At 34.6% G+C, this 19,636-nt stretch overlaps 1 protein-coding gene across 1 annotated transcript; it reads right to left on the bottom strand.

Annotated features, from left to right (window-relative positions):
• Positions 1-10,493: 10,493 nt before the first annotated feature.
• LOC120425831 (kielin/chordin-like protein) lies at positions 10,494-14,827 on the bottom strand. Its single transcript, XM_039590450.2, has 3 exons — positions 14,484-14,827; positions 11,864-12,132; positions 10,494-11,737 (listed from the first exon to the last, which is right to left on the bottom strand). Exons 1-3 carry the CDS (start codon positions 14,524-14,526, stop codon positions 10,661-10,663), a joined length of 1,389 nt encoding a protein of 462 aa, XP_039446384.1. The 5' UTR covers positions 14,527-14,827; the 3' UTR covers positions 10,494-10,660.
• Between the last annotated feature and the right edge of the window lie 4,809 nt (positions 14,828-19,636).

The following is a 19,636-nucleotide window of genomic DNA, read 5'->3' on the forward strand; positions in this document are numbered from 1 at the left end:
GGATTTTAATTTTCTTTTAATAAATTTGATCATGCTTCATTTTTTAAATATTGGTATGATGAGGAAATTTAACAAAGATTTTTTTAAGTTGATGATATCTGAATATTTATTTGCAATCGACAAATCAAAAATATATGAATCTTTTTTGCAATAATAGTTTATATATTTGAACCTGATAAAAATAATTTAATGAAAAAAAGTTTTTTTTTCAACCTTTTCCAAACTTTAGTTCCGGCCCACCACTGCTTCCGAAAAATCAAATCTGGCCTGCAGGGCCAATAGGTTGGGCACCCCTGCAGTATACGTTCGGCTATACATGTATTTATATATTTTAAGCAAAATGTGTAATTTTATATCGGGAACTGGTCATAGTTCCTATTAAAAAGAGTTAATATCAAACCATCCAAATTTTTCAACTTTCCAAAATACAACTTTCTTGCTCTTTGTGTCTTTTAAAATATTTGAAAATCTATACCGATCGATTTGATAGCTTGGGCAGAGTTTAATGTTATGATAATCGTAGAAAAAATAGTTGCAATGAAATTAAAATTATTTAAATTCAACAAAAAAAAATACTTATGTTTCAGATTTCAAAAATTCCATCTTCTGATTTATGGCACAAGAAGTGCTGCCAAAGTTTAAAAAATGATTTTAGAAAACAATATAATTTTCGAAAACATTATTCCGAGATGAAAAATCAAATATGAAGTTATTTAATGTAAAATACTTGACGTTTTTGCCTATAGAAGTCATGACTATTCTTGACTATCTCTGAAAATATTTGTTTTCAAAAAGATAAGAGCATTGCATCCAGACAGCAGAATAGTAGTTTATGCAACAAGTTGCAAAAAGAGATTTTTTTCAGAACGAGTCGTACATTTATCCAACGAGGTTCACCGAGTTGGATAAATACGAAGAGTGTTGAAAAAATCAAGTTTTGCAAAGAGTCCCATACAAAATTTTTTGCAATTCCAAAAAACACACACTGAGTGAAATTTTATGTCAAATTTTCATCTATTTTGTCAATAAATCGTTTAAATCAAAAAAAATGTTGAAAAGTGTTACTTTTCAAAAGTGCAGAAAAGTTCAACTTTTCAGCACCCATTTGAGCACGAATTGTACATTTATCCAACGAGATTCACCGAGTTTTGCAACGAATTCCTTACAACTTTTATTGCAATTCCGAAAAACACCCATTGAAACAGCTTACTTTTCTGTACCAAAAATATAAGATTCGGATAGAAACACTTTTCAAAATAAATACTAATGCTTCTACTTTTCAGCATTTGTTTCGGAAATAAATACATTTCTTCATTTTATTGAATTAAATGGTGATAACTCAATTCACCAAGGAAATTTGACAAACAATTCCATTCATTGCAAATAATGCATGAAAATCACTGTAAAATTTGATTTTTCAGTAATAGTCGTATTTAGCTATTGAGTTTCATATGTTTATAGGACCTATTATACGACTCGTGCTGAAAATTGTTGGACAAACTACTATTTTTGGTTACACAAAGATGCTTGCTCAAGTAAAGGGATTTTGAAGCTTTTAGATTTGGAGACATTTGTTTGAACTGACTGATTTTTAACATATTGAATTTAACAAGTGAGTAATTCTCTGACTGTTTTGTATCTTTTCTATTATCAAAGATGACATTTTTCATCATTAGTTCGTTATACAATTTTACATACAATTTGACAGCTGTTCATACAAATAGGCTATTGAAATTTTCGAATTGATAAATGTGCTTTCGTCAGCAAAGTTGTAGATTAGAAAAAAAAATTCACTTTGAAAACCACATTTTTGGAGATTACCAAAAAAGGCATCTTAAAAGCTATGGAACAAGTTGGTCAAAATTCACTAGACAGTGTTGCCGATTTTTCAAAATAAAAACATATTTTTTAAAAACATAAAAAAGTTAAGTAACGTTTTATACAATATTTTTGGGGGTACTCGATGGTTCGCAATCCAAAAGTATTTTACTTCAAGTGTTTAAAGGCCTTTTCAATAGTTAGTGTTGATCTGAAAATCATGATGACTGGCAACCATTGACAATCATCCCTAGTATTTTTTGGTTCTAAATCACACCAACCGTTTGGCCGTTTGTCAGTTATGAATTGTTGACTGCTACATCTGTGCACCGTTTCGTGTTACTGACTGACGTCGACAGAGACAGTTTGTAGGGTCATTACTGCATGAGTTATGGCTCGCCGTGGCTGGTGCCATACTGGTTTTAGGTAAATACTGCACAAAAATATTTGAAATTGAGAAAAGTCATTTCAGAATGTTGAAATGATCTATCCGAAAACCCACAACGACACACTCTTCACCATCGATTTACAAATGGATATTGAAACGACAAATTGCAACTAAACCACCGGAAATATTGCATGGTTGCACTTGACAGAAGGGTTGAGCAAGATTAATTCGTTTCCATTTTTCATCTGTAGAGTAGAGGAACTCCATTCTAACATGAGTTATTTTCCATTCGTTCAATCTCACTAATGAGACGACCCCGCTCAACGAATGCCAGTTTCTGAATTATTATTGCAAACAAAAAATCGACGCAATGTTGCAACACTGAAAACAAATTTTGAACAGCTCTTCACAAATGTAAACTTTGGGAATGGTACTCATAAAAATAAAGTTGAAAAGACCATCCGAGGTAATCATGGACGAAAAGTGGCCCACTTGAGCAATGCAGATTTTTCATCAAGATTTTCCACTTCCCTTAAAACAATTTTTTTCCTTGTTCCTTATTTTCCCTTCATTAATCCCACCCAAGAGATCCTTTTTACGACGACTCAGCTCTCTCCCTCGAGAGGGCTTAAATTTTATCCCAGCTGCTGGAGAGCAGAACCGCTAGTTAATTTTCCGACCCACCTTGGTTTTCCTCGTCCTCGGTGATGGAAATTCCACCACCACCACCTGACGGAATCGTTAACATCATTATCGGTGATTTTTCTCCCCTTTCGCGCGAACGGTAATCACGGCGACCAGAACCGAACCAGAAAACGGTCAATCAATTAAGACCCCAGCGTGGGGAGTCATTTTTCCGACTCCCAGGGGGAGGATGAGAGGAAAATTAATGCCTAGGCTAAACTGGCGAAACAGATGCCGGACGACCGGGAATGGGACAGAGAGCTTAATGAGTGTTGGCTTTATTTTTTTACGAAAACGAAAACATTATGTTGCTCGCGGGGGGAGTCAATGATCCGTGAAAATTTGGCTGGGAAAGGTGCGGGAGGAGGATTTGCCTAATTTCATAAGCGGCGTCGAATTTAATGCTTCTTTGAAGTTTATGAATTTTTATTACTTTTGCTGGCAGTAGAAATGAAAGGAAGAACAAAACTTATTTACATTCTTTAATTAAAACTTTTAGAAGATTGAAATAATAACTGCTTTTCTTTTAATTTATTCTTATTATAAGAGACCATCCATAAACCACGTGGATACTTTAAGGGGGGCTTTGCGTTTGTCTATTTTTTGTATGGACGTTTATCCACAAGGTGGTGGGGATTTCCAACAAAGTATCAACGTGGTTTATGGATGGTCCCTACTGAAATGTGACTAATAAATATTAGAAAAAATCAAACAATATAACTCACCCCACCACTAGAAGATCTAGACTAAAAATACAGAATGAATATTAGATTTGCATTAAATTTTCTTAAATAAAAGTATTATGACAAAAAATTGTACTCTTTTTGATAACTTTTTTTTAATAAATTAATTTTAATTCAACAATCAAAAACATCAAGCTTTGATTCAAGAGTGCACAGCAATCAAGGAAGTAGTATGCAATTCTCTTGAATTTTACAAATCGACTTTTCATTGATTTATTTATTTCAATTCCTTTTGTCCAAATAAACCTTTTTTTCATCCGTTTTTTCATGTAAATTTGGTGCAATGAAAACATTCCAAAATCTGTGTCTCGTGAAGGGAATTTCTGATCGATGGTGTCTTCGACAAAATTGTATTACACTCTAAACAAAATAGCATTTTTACATAACTTTTTATTACATTACCCCTTCAAATTCCAGCGATTGTCCACGCTTTATACAAAAAAGATTAAATAGATTTTCTCTGTTGAAATATTAAAGTTTTTTCAGCTTTTTGAAAAAAAAAATTATCAGATTTTTCAAATCACAATAAACATTTCATAATGGCTAAACAATGTGATTTAAACTATTTTGTAACGTGAGTCCTGATTTCAAAAAACTAACAATATTTTTTCAAGGAGTTGACATAAATCCACGTATGTTCACTATTCCTAAAAATGTCAAATAGACCATTTTGTTGATTAACTTAACCTTAAACACTGTTTAAAATCAGTACAATTTTCAAAATTTTACAAAGGTGCTTTTCGATTTAGAATTCAATTTAACATAAAAAAAATCTGTGCATTTTCAAAACTTTCCAAACAAACACGAAGGAGGTAAAGTTTTTTAGAATTGATTTTTTCGATCAGAAACTCCCTCCAAAAACCAAAATAAAAAATTGGATTATCAAAATATGTGTCAGATATAAAACTTCATAACTATGTAATCACTTAAAATAACACTGTCAAAACTATAGTCATTTAATTTTATATCTTGTTTGTTAAACAATCTTCGTAAAACAAAAGAACTAAACTTGTTTTTTTTTATTTAAAAATAAAAAAAGCATCTTACACAATTAAACTTACATCAAAATGCTGTTCCCGATGGTTCTTCTTAAGAATTATCACTCGCGAGCTATTTTTCACTTTGCGCTCCAAATATCCAGTGCAAAAAAACCAGCGCAAGAGAAAAAAAATTAACACTTAACATGCATTTGCTTTCACGCGAGTGCCAAGTATTTTCTTATTTTTTATTCTCAACTTCTCCTCCCGACAAGTCACCGATGCCAGCGCAGCTTTTTCCAACAAATGTCCGCCAATTTGTCACCACTACTCAACGTCACCAAATGCTACTATCATCCACTTTCCATACACCATCAAAAACACTACTTTTTCTGAATTAATTTCCCTTCGAGGAGTGGAAAGTGGAGACTTTTCCGACACTTACACATAAACACATTAATTAAGTACTTTTTGAGAAAAGTGCACTCTTTATGCTTCGTTCGGCTTGTGGTTGCGGATTAGCTTTCTCAACGTCACCAACCACCACGTGTCACTGCCAGAAGACAACGCAGCCTGCAGGCATCAGACACTCCCACGTGGCGTCCCGCTGTGCACACCACCGAAAAATTGGATGCAAGCTTAGGCTGGTCCGGAATTTGGGTATCCAATTTCACCAACTTACACATAATTTATTTTTATCACACTCTCCAGCTCTGCACTTTTGGGCCCTGGGATTAACCTTTTGCGAGCACTAATTTCGACTGCAGAACGAAAGCTGCTGCAACCTGCTACCATCCATCCTGGAATGGATTTTTGAGTGTGTGGGCGAAAGCTCAAAAGGACGACCGAAAAGGGAAATCGACGAAAAACTCTTTCCTAATTTATAGCAGATGACTCCACGGGTAAACTGTCTTTTCGATCGCAAAAAAAATAAATTCACACGAATTAAGCAGCCACAACACACACCTAAAGGAAGCTCGCGACCAAAATCCAAAACAACGCGAAGGATTTGCATCCGTCACCGGCGACAGTCAACGTGCGACTAAAGTCCGCAACACTCCAGCTGGCACACAAAAGGACCACATGCTTTCGCAAAACTGTCCCCGCCACCAGCAGCAGCATCAGCGGCAGCATATTTTGGCCTCCCTTTCTTCACGAGAAGACCCCCGATCCCGACGAAAAGCGTAGCATCAACAAACGGACCATGTGCTTTTGCGGTGCACAAGAGAAAGAGAGTGAGTGGAGAGAGAATTTTCCGGAGAGAGGCGGTTGTGAGGAAAAGCAGGGAAATGTTTCCCGCGCTTTTTGAAATCTCTCCATGCGAGAAGGAAGCTTCTCGCGAGAGAGAGAGTGCGATGAAAAATCAGCTGTTTTTTGTTGTTGCGATGTTTTTGACACTGAAAACCATCAAAGAAAATATAAAAATATTGAATTTGGTAATAAAATAAGAAAACATATGGTAAAAACTATGAAAAAAGAAAACAACATGAAGTAAAATTTATTATTTTCAAAAGATTTCCGTGCTATAATTGTGAGAGAGAATCAGAGAGATTATTTGCTGGTGGGAAAATGATTTCATCGCATATGCGTAGATCAAAACCAAAAAACTGTGACTGATCATGTTTGTTTCTGATATAATTGTGCCTGTTTTGCAATCTTCAATCATTATCATTTGCTTTTAGGGTTTTACATTATTTTCCAGATTTAAGTGTTTTTCATTTTTTTTCCAATGAATCTTTTAAACATTTTACCTGGCGCAGTAACGGTCCAGAACTAAGATTTGATAAATGTAAAAAATACCTTTCTTTAGTAAGAAAGGCAAAAAGGAAAAAAATCATTCAATAACTTTTATTATTTCCTTTTAAAATACATAAACAAAATGAACCAGTGTTGCAAATAAATTTCATTACTATTGATTTGAAGAAAGAAAAAAAAAGATGATTTTCAAAAATATGAATATTTGACTTATTTTTATTTTGTTAAGAATTGTATTGCTATTGTTCTTGTCGATTGTAATTAAATATTCTCAAATAGGCAAGCTTTTGCACTCAATGCTGAGCAATTCTCTACGAAATCGGTCTTTTTACTTAAATTTTAATTTTTGTATTTTTTAATCCGACTGAAACTTTTTTGGTGCCTTCGGTATGCTCAAAAAAAGCCATTTTGCATCATTAGTTTGTCCATATAATTTTCCATACAAATTTGACAGCTGGCTGGTCAACTGATTTTTTAAAAAAATCGAAAAATTGGTCGCAAAAATTTTTCAACTTCATTTTTCGATGTAAAATCAAATTTGCAATCAAAAAGTACTTTAGTGAAATTTTGTTAAAGTGCACCGTTTTCAAGTTAAATCCATTTTAGGTGACTTTTTTGAAAATAGTTGAAGTTTTTCATTTTTTTTTTTAAATTAGTGCACATGTGCCACCTTTGAAAAAAATATTTTTGAAAAGCTGAGAAAATTCTCTATATTTTGCATTTTTGAACTTTGTTGATACGACCCTTAGTTGCTGAGATATTGCCATGCAAATGTTTTAAAAACAGGAAAATTGGTGTTTTCTAAGCCCCATCCAAACAACAAACCATTTTCTAATGTCGATATCTCAGCAACTAATGGTCCGATTTTCAATGTGTTTTTAAACACTTGCATGGCAATATCTCAGCAACTAAAGGTCGTATGAACAAAATTCAAAAAAGCAAAATATAAAGAATTTTCTCAGCTTTTCAAAAAAAATTTTTTCAAAAGTGGGCAAACATGTGCACTAATTTAAAAAAATGAAAAACTGCGACTATTTTCAAAAAAGTCACCTAAAAATGGATTTAACTTGAAACGGTGCACTTTATCAAAATTTCACTAAAGTACTTTTTGATTGCAAATTTGATTTTACATTGAAAAATGAAGTCGAAAAATTTTAGCTACCAATTTTTCGATTTTTTGAAAAAATCAGTATTGATTCAAAAATTCATAACTCGCTCAAAGACTTTTTGCACAACCTGCAAATTTCTGAAAAGTTGGCATTTGATGTCCTCTAAAACATATCAAAAAATTTAAAAAAATAGTGTTTTTTTGCAAATCAAGTTTTAGTGCCAAAAAGTTAAATAAAAAATCACCAAATTTTTTTTTACCGTGTATCATTTTTTTCAATGTAGTCCGTATCCATACCTACAACTTGGCCGAAGACACCAAACGCTAAAAAAATTCCTTCAAAAGATACAGATTTTTTAATTTTCATACATCATTTTTGTATGACCAGCTGCCACATTTTTATGAAAAATTATATGGACAAACTAATGATGCAAAATGGCTTCTTTGGGCATACCAAAGGCACCAAAAAAGTTTCAGTCAGATTAAAAAATACAACAAAAAATCGAATGACCGAAATCTGAGAGAACTGCTCTGCTGCAAAAAAAGTAGTCAAACTTGGATGTAAATTATTTTGTCGACAGTATTTTAGGGGATAAGCATGAGCTTGAATGGTGCAACAAACTCTAGTTAATAAGCACCCTTAAATTAAAAAAATAAAAAAAACATTCAAAATGGTCGTTCAAGTTTTTCAAACTATAATTTCCACAATACAACGTTTTTAAAATTTAATTCAAATATCTTTACACAAAATAGTTACAATCCGTTATTCTTCGAATTTTTAGTTAAGTTGAAGTTTATGAAAAAATATGTGTTTTGCTCACCGGTTTCTTGACTTATTTTGAGATATTTGTTAATATTTTAAAAATATTTGTATCGATCTTTATTTTCAGTTTTTTAAATTTGTTTTTAAAGCTAATTTTTATACAAAAGTTTATTGCTTAGGCAAAACAAATAATTCAATAAAGTTCCTCTAAAAAGAAAAACTTCACTTCAAGAAACACAAAGAAGTTACACAGTAAAAACTGTAACCTGTAAATAAAAATTGTGAAACTTTTCGGTAACAATACAAGTTATTTTTTTAAATAATATATAATTTTTACCAGATGGATAATTTTGTTTTTTTTTCAGTTTAATAATTAATTCTGAAGAAATCAATTCAGAAATGACAACAATCAAATTCAAACATAACAGCCAAACTTCTTTAAAATGAGTGCTGGACCAACTATCTAAAATTTGCAGTTCTCGAAATTTCTAAGTTTCAAACAAAGGTTGAATAAAAATAAATATTAATGTTGAAATTAGAGGCCCTCCACATCTTAATTATACAAGTTTGTTGAAATGGTTTTGAATTATTGATATGAATTCTATTTCTATCAATAATTTGAATTTTTTTTTTTGAAAAAAAATTGGCTACTTGATTCTAAGGCCGATTTTTAATGAGGGTGGGGACTGGGGAGTCATTGACTATCAGAAATATTTGCTGCAGCCTAATTGCACATTAAATACTAAGTGCTTGAACAAGCCACTATTGAGCAATTCTCTACGAAATCGGTCTTTTTTCTTCAATTTTAATTTTTGTATTTTTTAATCCGACTGAAACTTTTTTGGTGCCTTCGGTATGCCCAAAGAAGCCATTTTGCATCATTAGTTTGTCCATATAATTTTCCATACAAATTTCTCAGCTGTCCATACAAAAATGATGTATGAAAATTCAAAAATCTGTATCTTTTGAAGGAATTTTTTGATCGATTTGGTGTCTTCGGCAAAGTTGTAGGTATGGATACGGACTACACTGGAAAAAAATGATACACGGTAAAAAAAATTGGTGTTTTTTTTATTTAACTTTTTATCACTAAAATTTTATTTGCAAAAAAACACTATTTTTGATTTTTTTTATTTTTTGATATGTTTTAGAGGACATAAAATGCCAACTTTTCAGAAATTTCCAGAATGGGCAAAAAATCTTTGACCGAGTTATGAATTTTTTAATCAATGCTGATTTTTTCAAAAAATCGAAATATTGGTCGCAAAATTTTTTCAACTTCATTTTTCAATGTAAAATCAAATTTGCAATCAAAAAGTATTTTAGTAAAATTTTGATAAAGTGCACCGTTTTCAAGTTAAATCCATATTTAGGTGACTTTTTTGAAAATAGTCGCAGTTTTTCATTTTTTTTAAATTAGTGCACATGTTTGCACACTTTTGGAAAAAATATTTTTGAAAAGCTGAGAAAATTTTTTAAATTTTGCTTCTTCGGACTTTGTTGATACGACCTTTAGTTGCTGAGATATTGCAATGCAAAGGTTTAAAAACAGGAAAATTGATGTTTTCTAAGTCTCACCCAAACAGCCCACCATTTTCTAATGTCGATATCTCAGCAACTAATGGTCCGATTTTCAATGTTAATATATGAAACATTTGTGAAATTTTCCGATCTTTTCGAAAACATTATTTTCAAAATTTTCAAATCAAGACTAACATTTTAAAAGGGCGTAATATTGAATGTTTGGCCCTTTTGAATTTTAGTGATAAAAAGTTAAATTTAAAATCACCATTTTTTTTTTACCGTGTATCATTTTTTTTCCAGTGTAATCCGTATCCATACCTACAACTTTGCCGAAAACACCAAATCGATCAAAAAATTCCTTCAAAAGATACAGATTTTTGAATTTTCATAAATCATTTTTGTATGGACAGCTGCGAAATTTGTATGGAAAATTATATGGACAAACTAATGATGCAAAATGGCTTCTTTGGGCATACCGAAGGCACCAAAAAAGTTTCAGTCGGATTAAAAAAAATCAAAAAAAAATCGAATGACCGAAATCCTAGAGAACTGCTCTATTGCGTCTTTTATTCCAAAGTTTACTGATTTTGCCCGTAACATTCAGTCCTGTAATGGAAGGCAAAATTTTATACTTGATTCTTTCGTAGTTGCTATATCTGATACACCTTGTTTATGATTAACTACATGTTTCGAGTGTTTATGAATTGGTGATATGAATTGATTGTGGTTGGTATATTTTACAACAAAATTATACTTTATTGAGTTCTCTTATAAGAGAGCACTTGTACAAGCAGGCACTTCGAGACCTGCCCAATAGAAAACCTATCTTAATAAAATAGATAATAAATCGATCTTAGTACTCTTCAGGTGTCCCATTCACGGTCTTCCTCCTACTCCGCCTCAGTATTCACCCTCGATGCAGAATTTGTACGTGCACGCTGCAAACTTTCCGGTATTGTCACACCGACACTGGTTGCACTGGTACTTGAAGCGGGAGTTTGGCTTGCACTCGAATCCCTCCGTTCCGGGAGCAAGCTTCGACTGGGGCAGCTCGTCAACATCTCGTTTCTCCTTCGTGAAGCAGAACATCTGCGTACAGGCCGCGATTCCGTTCTCTCCGCAGTAGCAGTTGTTGCATCCGTCCGAGTGCTTGAACGACGTTCCCGGCTTGCAGTCCACCTTGGGAACCGCCTGACCGATGGCCACCTGTCGCTTCGTCTTCGTCGGGAAGCAGAATTTCTGCGAACACGCGGCGATTCCGTTTTCCGTGCAGAAGCAATTGTTACAACCGTCAGCACTCTTGAATGAAGTTCCAGGCTCGCACTGCTTTTCCGGCTGAGGAGCATCCCGTTTCGTCTTCTGTGGCTTCAGGCAAAGCTTTTCCGTACAAGCTGCACGTCCGTCAGCGGTACAGAAGCAATCATTACATCCTTCGGCATCCTTGAATGTGCTTCCCGGAACGCACTGCTGCTGGACATCCCGTTTAACCTTGGGCACGCAGAACTTCCTGGTACAAGCGATGACACCATTTTCACCACAGAAGCAAGTGTTGCAATCATCCGAGCTCCTGAAAGACGTTCCCTTCACGCACTGGGTACCAGCTGGAGCCTCTCGCTTTACCTTGTTATTGAAACAGAACTTCATGGTACAAGCTGCGATTCCGGTTTCCGTACAGAAACAATCGTTACATCCGTCGGCACTCTTGAACGAACTTCCCGGTTCACACTGCTTGGCCAGCTTGGGAGCTTCCCGCTTGACCTTGGCAACATCGTTGAAGCAGAACTTCATCGTGCAGGCAGCGATTCCGGTTTCGGTGCAGAAGCAATCGTTACATCCATCCGAGCTCTTGAACGACGTTCCCGGCGTGCACTGCAGCGGATTTTGTCGGGACGCGTGTCTTTTTTCCCTCGGTGGGCAAGCCTTCCGGGTGCAGAACCAGCCGATCCCGTTGGCGGCGCACTTGCAGCGGTTGCAGTCCTGAAATTGAGGTGAGAAAGCATTTTTGAGAAAATCTGTTGTAATCAATAATCTTTCAACATTTTTTCATTCTCATAGATTAATATTAAATGACAAACTGCAGTCACTAAAAGCTTCTCAACCTACCTCCTGCTTAGTCTCGTTGGGGGTGCAAACCTGCCCGTTGGTGTGCACCTGCTCCTCGTCTCCCTTCGAAGCCACCGAGGCATCATCCACAGCAATCGTTGGCAGCTGAGCCACAGCCGGTGCCGGGTCGTCACTCTGGAACGAGTCCGGCACGCAGAACTTTCTCGTGCATGACATCAGCTTGCCATCGGACGAGCAGCGACATTTGTTGCACTCCACCATGAAGTTGCTTCCCGGTTCACACACTTGGCCTTCGTCCAATGCCAGCGCTAAAATTTGAAACGAAAAATATTATGATTATTTTTTTTTTTGTGCTGTTATTTTTACTCCACGAGCATAACTTCTTATCAGCGAGCATAGTAAAAAAAAGAAGAGGAGTGGAAAAAAAATCCATGGTCATGCCAAGCTGAAAAAAGCCGTGAAGTCATCTCCCGATTATGGGCCCCATTTGTTTACAGTCGTCATCGCTGCAATTACCCTGGAGGAGAAGCACATGCTGTATGGTTCAGCTCAGCAGTAAAGCCACATGCTGACACCGCCAGCGATAAGCGGGTGATAAAGGTTCTCGAGTAAACTCGTGCGTTACAGAGCCTGAGATGACCCAGATGAACAGCATCACCAGCAGCACTTCAAACGCTGTCTACCACATCCGTCCATTTCGGATCGAATTGCCGGCTCAAAGAGTGTGTGAGAGTGTTCGAAGAAGAAGAAAAAACGGAAAAAGTCACAATCAGCAACCGATTGCAAGAAGGAGAGAGCGAAGCCATAATTGAATGCTGAACTTGACCTTTCACCAACAGCAGTCTGTCGACGTTGAACAACTGGAGGAAGAATCGCGTTCCCAAGTCCTAACGGCAATTTGCGCGTTAGCTTGCGGATTTGGCTGGGCGTTACAGTTTAAGTTTCAACTTTGGTCAAGGGCGCCGAATTACAATTAGCTTATTCAGTACGGAAGTAAAGCTTAAATTTTGACATAGACGAGGCTACCTTGAACTTGGCTAACGTGGACAAATCAAATTTTATTATTTGTTTGGAATTAATGCTAATGATATTGCTCAAAATACGTCAACAATTTTGTAAATATAATCCAGACTCGATTATCCGAAGCCTCGATTATTCAAAGTTTCGATTATTCGAATATTTGTTTGGGACTTCGGATAATCGATTCATTAACATAACAATTTGTTTTGCTTTTTTTTTCTTACATTTAAGTCAAATATATTTAAAATTTAAAAAAATTAAATGTTCAGAGATTTACATCACACTCCAAGACAGAGACTGATTTTTAATGAAAATTTTTAATTTAATTTAATTTAATTTTAATTAATTTCATTCATGAATTATCCCCTTTTTTTAATAAGAAAAGGCATTTAAAGAATTTCCAAACAATTTAAATAAAACAAGGATTGGTTGAAGTAAAACAGTTTGAGAAATAACAGTTATCACGTATAACACATTTTACAATACTTTTTTCTTGAAAATTGTCTTCAGATGTATGTTTTTCAAAAGAATATTTAAATATTAATGCAAACTTGTAAAAAAATTGATCTAAGGGTTTGTTGACAACACATCGGTGACGAATGACGATATTTCGATTAAAATCTCCAACAAAACACAAACAAGGCATCCAAAAAAAGTGTCATTATTTGCAAACTGGTTTTATAATATAGTGATTCTGTAACTGTTCTAACCAAAATCAATCAAAAATATCAAAAAGTTGTGCAACACATGGCGAAAACAGTTTTCTTCTCATTATCTTAATACACACTTGTGTGTCTTCACAAATTATTTAAAGTTTTAATTTTACGTCAGAAAGTGTTAAATTTTGTATCATTCTATGCGTAGTCCAAAATTTTAATCAAAATATAATGTTCAAATTATATGACAAACAAGTAAATTTTAATCATCAAATTAAGGGTACGCAGCAACCAAGGAAGTTGTTGTCTTCTAAATTAAACATTGTTGAGCTTACGGACCCAATCCTTAAAAAAAATTATTATAAAAATTTACCAATTTCGTTGTAAATTTGTATGGAAATAATAGCTTAGGGGATGAATAAAAAATTGTATCGATAGCTCCCGTAGATTTGAAGATAATAATATATCTGTAATAAAAATCTGAAGGCAAAAGTTGTGGTCGATTTGCACCGTTAAATCCAAATTAAAAATAATCAAATTTCTCACTTTTTATGCTGTGCATTATGCATTAAAAATATTTATTGAATTAAAAAGTTATGCTGTAAGAACAATCAAAAATATCCAGTGCATTGTCCTAAAAATCTGTAAGAAATCCAGTTTTTTCGCAAAAAAATTAACACGTAGTCTTATATGAGGTACAAACTCGCCTTGAAATTTCCTCAGTTTGCTGTTTTTGCATATGGGACAATTATGAGAACATGCGCAGTCAAGCTCACTCAAATAATAATAAATATAAAACAAATATAATTTGTAAACTCCATTACAACCTTTACACAAATCTGCTTCCAACACATATAGACATTTGTTTTGAATCCAAACACAACATAAGTTTTCATTCCAAATTACAATAAAAAAACACAATAGGTAAGATTTATGCAATTTCGTGCAAAATCATCACCACACCACAACACACTTTTCCGTACCTCCAGCGACGAGCACCGCCGCAATTAGTAGTAATGACCTCATCGCGAGCTTCACCACCTTCCGTATTCGAGATTCAAATCTTCCCGGCTAATGTTAACTATTCCTCTGGATCTCCTCCCGGCAACTCTCCAGGCCACACAATTCCGGACGTTGGCACTTTGCACACTATCTCGTCAATACACCTTACGACGATCTCTTCCCCGTTTAATTCTTAATTGATCGTTCAATTATTGGCTGTCGACCTGCTTAGGAACACCGATCACCGGCACTGAACTGTCTCCTCCGAAAAACTGTCTTTCGATCCTCACTTTCGCACTCGAGCTGCTCGACTGGTTCGCCGATCGGTCAGCTTCATTCATTTAAATACTTTATCAGCTCGTGTTCGAACCCGGGCCCCGACGACGACGACGACGACGCCAACGAATGGCGACCACAGAACCAGCCGGCGATAATTGTGGAACGAGCGGTTGTATTCCTGCGAAGTAAGTATTCTTTTAACCCTCTGTTGGTACTTTTTGTGAAATTTGAATGTACGAATTTTCACTCAAGATCATTATACATTTCTTCATTATTGAACATTTGTTGTTTTTTGTTTTAACTTTGCTTTAATATTTTTGCTTAATATTTTTAATTTACAAATATTTAAGGGGTTACATACATGTAGAAAATCACAAAATTTCATATTACAGAAAATCCACTAAATTCGTCAGGCACACAGGACCAGTTTAACGAGTCTTCACCAAAATTTTGAGCCGATTTGGTCAAAGCAGTGTTGAGATATCGTGGCACCCGTTTTTTGAAACTGCTTACTTCAAATACCTATATCTCGGCAATGGTACATCCAAATGTCTTCATATTTATTTAGTTAATAGATGAAAATATATTTCAATATCCAGCAAAAAGATTTGAAAAAAAAATAAATGTGTCCTCATACCAACCTCTGCCTTTTTTTACGATTTACATGTATGTAACTCCTTAAGTTCAATTTCTCGTAAATGTTATTTGTATTGTATTTTATATTTGTATTTTAAATAATTACTAGTAATTTCATACATTTAGAAACATTCAAAACAAATCATAAACTAAAGCATAACGTCGTTTGTTTGCTGTCTTGTGACAACGAATATTGAGTAATTTTCGAGAAAATCGCTAAATGGTAAATATTTTTTAAGATTTTTTTTTCCTAATATGTTTGTACAAAAGAGCAGACAATTTCACAACAGTTAAATTTTTAATATGAAAAATAAAAAAATATTTCCTAGTATCCCTAGTTGAAAATGTTGGCTGATAAGGTGACAATGAGAAAAACCAACGTCAACAATATTTAAACTTTAAGAGACTTAATATATCTCAGCAACCAGATGTTCGATAAACAAAGTCTTAAATGAATGTGTAGAAAATTTGGTTAGCTTTTTAAAAATATATTTTGCAGGGGATCTTCTCCTTCATTTAATACCTATTTCAGAATTCAAAAACAAATGAAAAATATGCCTGTTATATTTAACTTAAAACTATACACATTATGAAAAATATGTAAAGTAAATTTCGATTGCAAATTTGACTATGCATTTTAAAATGAACTATACATGTTTTGTTACCATGTTTCCGAATTTGCTTATTTTTTTTCGAAAATTCATCGTTCCTTTACTAGAATTTGCTTTATCCAGATGGATTTTTTGTCCCCAAATAAGGCTGGCTCAAATTTTATTTAAAGTGTTTGTCCTTCAACTCTGGTCTAAGTCGAGGGAGGGCAAAAATACTAAATTTCAAATTTCAAGCCCGATTTTCAAATAATTAAAGCAATAAATATCACTAAATGCGAAATTATAAAAAATATTTCAAAGAATTTATTTGATTCAAGCACATAAACAAGCATTATGCAATGCACAGTGGGCGAAATGGAACCCAAAATCGGACTCAATTGAACGCGGCTGGTTCCCTAGTATGAATAATAGTGTTTCTTATGTAAAAAAATCCGGGGAATCGATTGGTGATGGTTTCATCCACCGCACGAGACGGCAAAGGGTCCATTTTGCCCCAATTTCCCATTTTTTAACAATTTTTCTTGAAAATCGGTCTGTATTTAGAGCGGAGGCTTTATGCGGCCTTCCAAAATGCACTTAACTCTTGTGAAAATGTCCCAGGAATCCAGTAAAAATAACCACTTGCACCGCAAAAATTACTAGGGTCCATTTAACCCCAATTCCGCTATAAAAGCATTTTTGGCCGTTTTCAAATGTTAGGTCAGATTTTAAAAATCTGAAAATATTTTTATCGTAAAGATCAGACAATTTTACATAAGATTGACGATTTGCACTTGAAAGTTTGACACATTTATGTTGATATAGAAATTAAACTAAATAAAAAGATTGAAGAATCACTTTTGGGCCAATTTTCCCAAACGCAGAATAAACTGCCTTTCACATACATTTTATTTTTATCAACATAAATGTGTCAAACTATCAAGTGCAAATCGTCATTCTTATGTAAAATTGTCTGATCTTTACGATAAAAATATTTTCAGATTTTTAAAATCTGACCTAACATTTGAAAACGCCAAAAATGCTTTTATAGCGGAATTGGGGTTAAATGGACCCTAGATGATTTTTGCGGTGCAAGTGGTTATTTTTACTGGATTCCTGGGACATTTTCACATAAGTTAAGTGTATTTTGGAAGGCCGCATAAAGCCTCCGCTCTAAATACAGATCGATTTTCAAGAAAAAATGCTAAAAAATGGGGAATTGGGGCAAAATGGACCCTTTGCCGTTTCGTGCGGTGAATGAAACCATCACCAATCGATTCCCCGGATTTTTTTACATAAGAAACACTATTATTCATACCAGGGAACCAGCCGCGTTCAATTAAGTCCGATTTTGGGTTCCATTTCGCCCACTGTGCAATGTGTTCTGCATATTTTACAATCGATTTTACATGTTTTTACACTGAGATGTAAATTTTAGTCAATAAGTAGTTCAAGGGTCCTGATTTTCGATTGAATGAACAGAAACCACTCACTCATCGCGTATCCATTCGTCGCCTATAGAGGAGAAAAGCAACTCGCGACAAAATTTTGAGGCTAGGAATTTTGACAGGTATGATTTTCATAAAGTATTCGCCTCCTTTTCTCTCCCACAGAAAACCTGGGAACGAGGTAGCTGTCAAACTAGGCCAAAATGTTAAAGTCACTCACAAAATGAACTTTGAGTGATTTGAGTTCATTTCTGACGTCACGATTATTTCCTCTATTCCAACCCGCTAGCATTCATGAGCGAATGGTACTCGCAATCAGTCAGCGAGTGGCCCGAACTGTTCACTCAGCGAACAAATACACCGTGAAAATATTAGCCTACTCCGTTGCTCGACGACACTCACACACTAACATGCTCAGCGAAGAGCCATTCTCACAAAATGCCAGCGCGGCAGTCTTTTTGTCTTCACGCCCTCAATTTGCCATCAATATGATTTTTTCTTGGAGGAAGTTTCTATCAATGGTGTCTATAATGTTATGAAATCAAAATAAATGTTATCAATTAAATTAACAATGATTTTAGGCAACCCAAATCAATGAGTAAAACGCAGCGCATCAGAGAAAAAATATTTTCAGTTCAGAGTAATCGGAGACGCTCGGCCTGCCTGAGTCGTTCGGAGCCTGAGCCGATCAGAGAGAGAAGGAGGGTAGAAGAGAGAGTGTTCGGGAGCGAATGGTGTGAAAGTGACAAACGGTAGGAATTCATCAGGGCAGTATCGCGTCGCCTGCTACTTGTGCTCGCGAATGGAGTGGTGAATTTTGAGCAATCAGGACCCTTGAATTAGTTTTATGACCCCTGTTTTTTTCAAAGAAATTTTGAAGGGTAGGGGAGGGTAAAAACCTGAAATAATGTTTGCAATGGCCTTATAAATCTTAAAAATATATAAATACGTAATTAATTTTTTGTGATACATAAATGAATTAAAAAATAACGCTGAGATTTTTTGTGTGTACTAAACGGTCCTAATAATAACCAACAACTTTTCCAAATACATGTAATCGTTCAGATTTTTTTCCTTTTTCTTGCAATGGCAAATGTAATGGACCAGATGTTCATTGGCTAAGGGTTAATCGGTTAAACAATAATTTAACTGAATTCAGATTCCGTCCTTTCAATAGTTGTGTAAATAGTTGAGGGTTTACTTAACTGAATAATTTTTTTTCATAAAATCTTGTCAACCCTTTTTTGTAGCGAATTGTTTTGCCAAAATTAAAAACAAATATGTTGAGAATTGTTAACCACCTTTTCGTAATAAGTGACAAATAATAAATTAAATAAAAAATTTAAAATAAAAATTATAATTTAAATATAAAATCAAATATGTTCAAAACTGAAGTATGAAAAACAGTTCTCAAGAATCCACCAACGGAAACTTTGAAATCTACGATGATTCAATGTTTTCACACAGCATTTTCAACACCATGCTAAAGAAAGTAGTTCAAAGCAGAAATGGCACGCTCAATTGAAATCCGTGGGTAAACAACACCACAGGATGAATATTCGCAACAAGCCGTTATCAAATCCTGCTGAAGCCTCAAGCTATCGGCCCATTAGTTTGCTTTCATCTATTAGTAAATTATTCGAAAGAATAATTCTTAATAGAATGATGACGCACATTAATGAAAATTCAATTTTCGCTGATGAGCAGTTTGGATTTCGCCTTGGGCATTCAACTACTCATCAGTTGTTGAGAGTTTCAAATTTAATTCGAAGCAACAAATCTGAGGGCTATTCTACTGGCGCTGCTTTTCTAGACATAGAAAAAGCATTTGACAGTGTTTGGCATAAAGGTTTGATTGCGAAATTGAAAAGGTTTAATTTTCCGATTTATATCGTGAAAATTATTCAAAATTATTTGACGGATCGTACTCTGCAGGTATGTTATCAGAATAGCAAATCTGATCAACTACCTGTACGTGCTGGCGTCCCTCAAGGAAGCATTTTGGGTCCAATTTTATACAATATTTTTACTTCTGACTTGCCTGATTTGCCCCCAGGATGTCAGAAATCACTTTTTGCTGATGACACAAGCATCTCCGCCAAAGGCAGAAGCCTTCGTGTCATCACAAGAAGATTACAAAAAAGCTTGGATATTTTCAATTCTTATTTGAAAGAATGGAAA

This window comes from Culex pipiens, chromosome 2, assembly GCF_016801865.2.
Source record: "Culex pipiens pallens isolate TS chromosome 2, TS_CPP_V2, whole genome shotgun sequence".
NCBI classification, from domain to species: Eukaryota; Metazoa; Arthropoda; class Insecta; order Diptera; family Culicidae; genus Culex; species Culex pipiens.

Bases quoted from the DNA above. Each gene is read 5' to 3' on its own strand.
- LOC120425831 (XM_039590450.2), bottom strand. From the start codon at position 14,526: ATGAGGTCATTACTACTAATTGCGGCGGTGCTCGTCGCTGGAG. The intron at 12,133-14,483 runs GTACGGAAAAGT...TTCAAATTTTAG, and splicing joins GGCGGTGCTCGTCGCTGGAG to CGCTGGCATTGGACGAAGGC. The intron at 11,738-11,863 runs GTAGGTTGAGAA...CCTCAATTTCAG, and splicing joins CCAACGAGACTAAGCAGGAG to GACTGCAACCGCTGCAAGTG.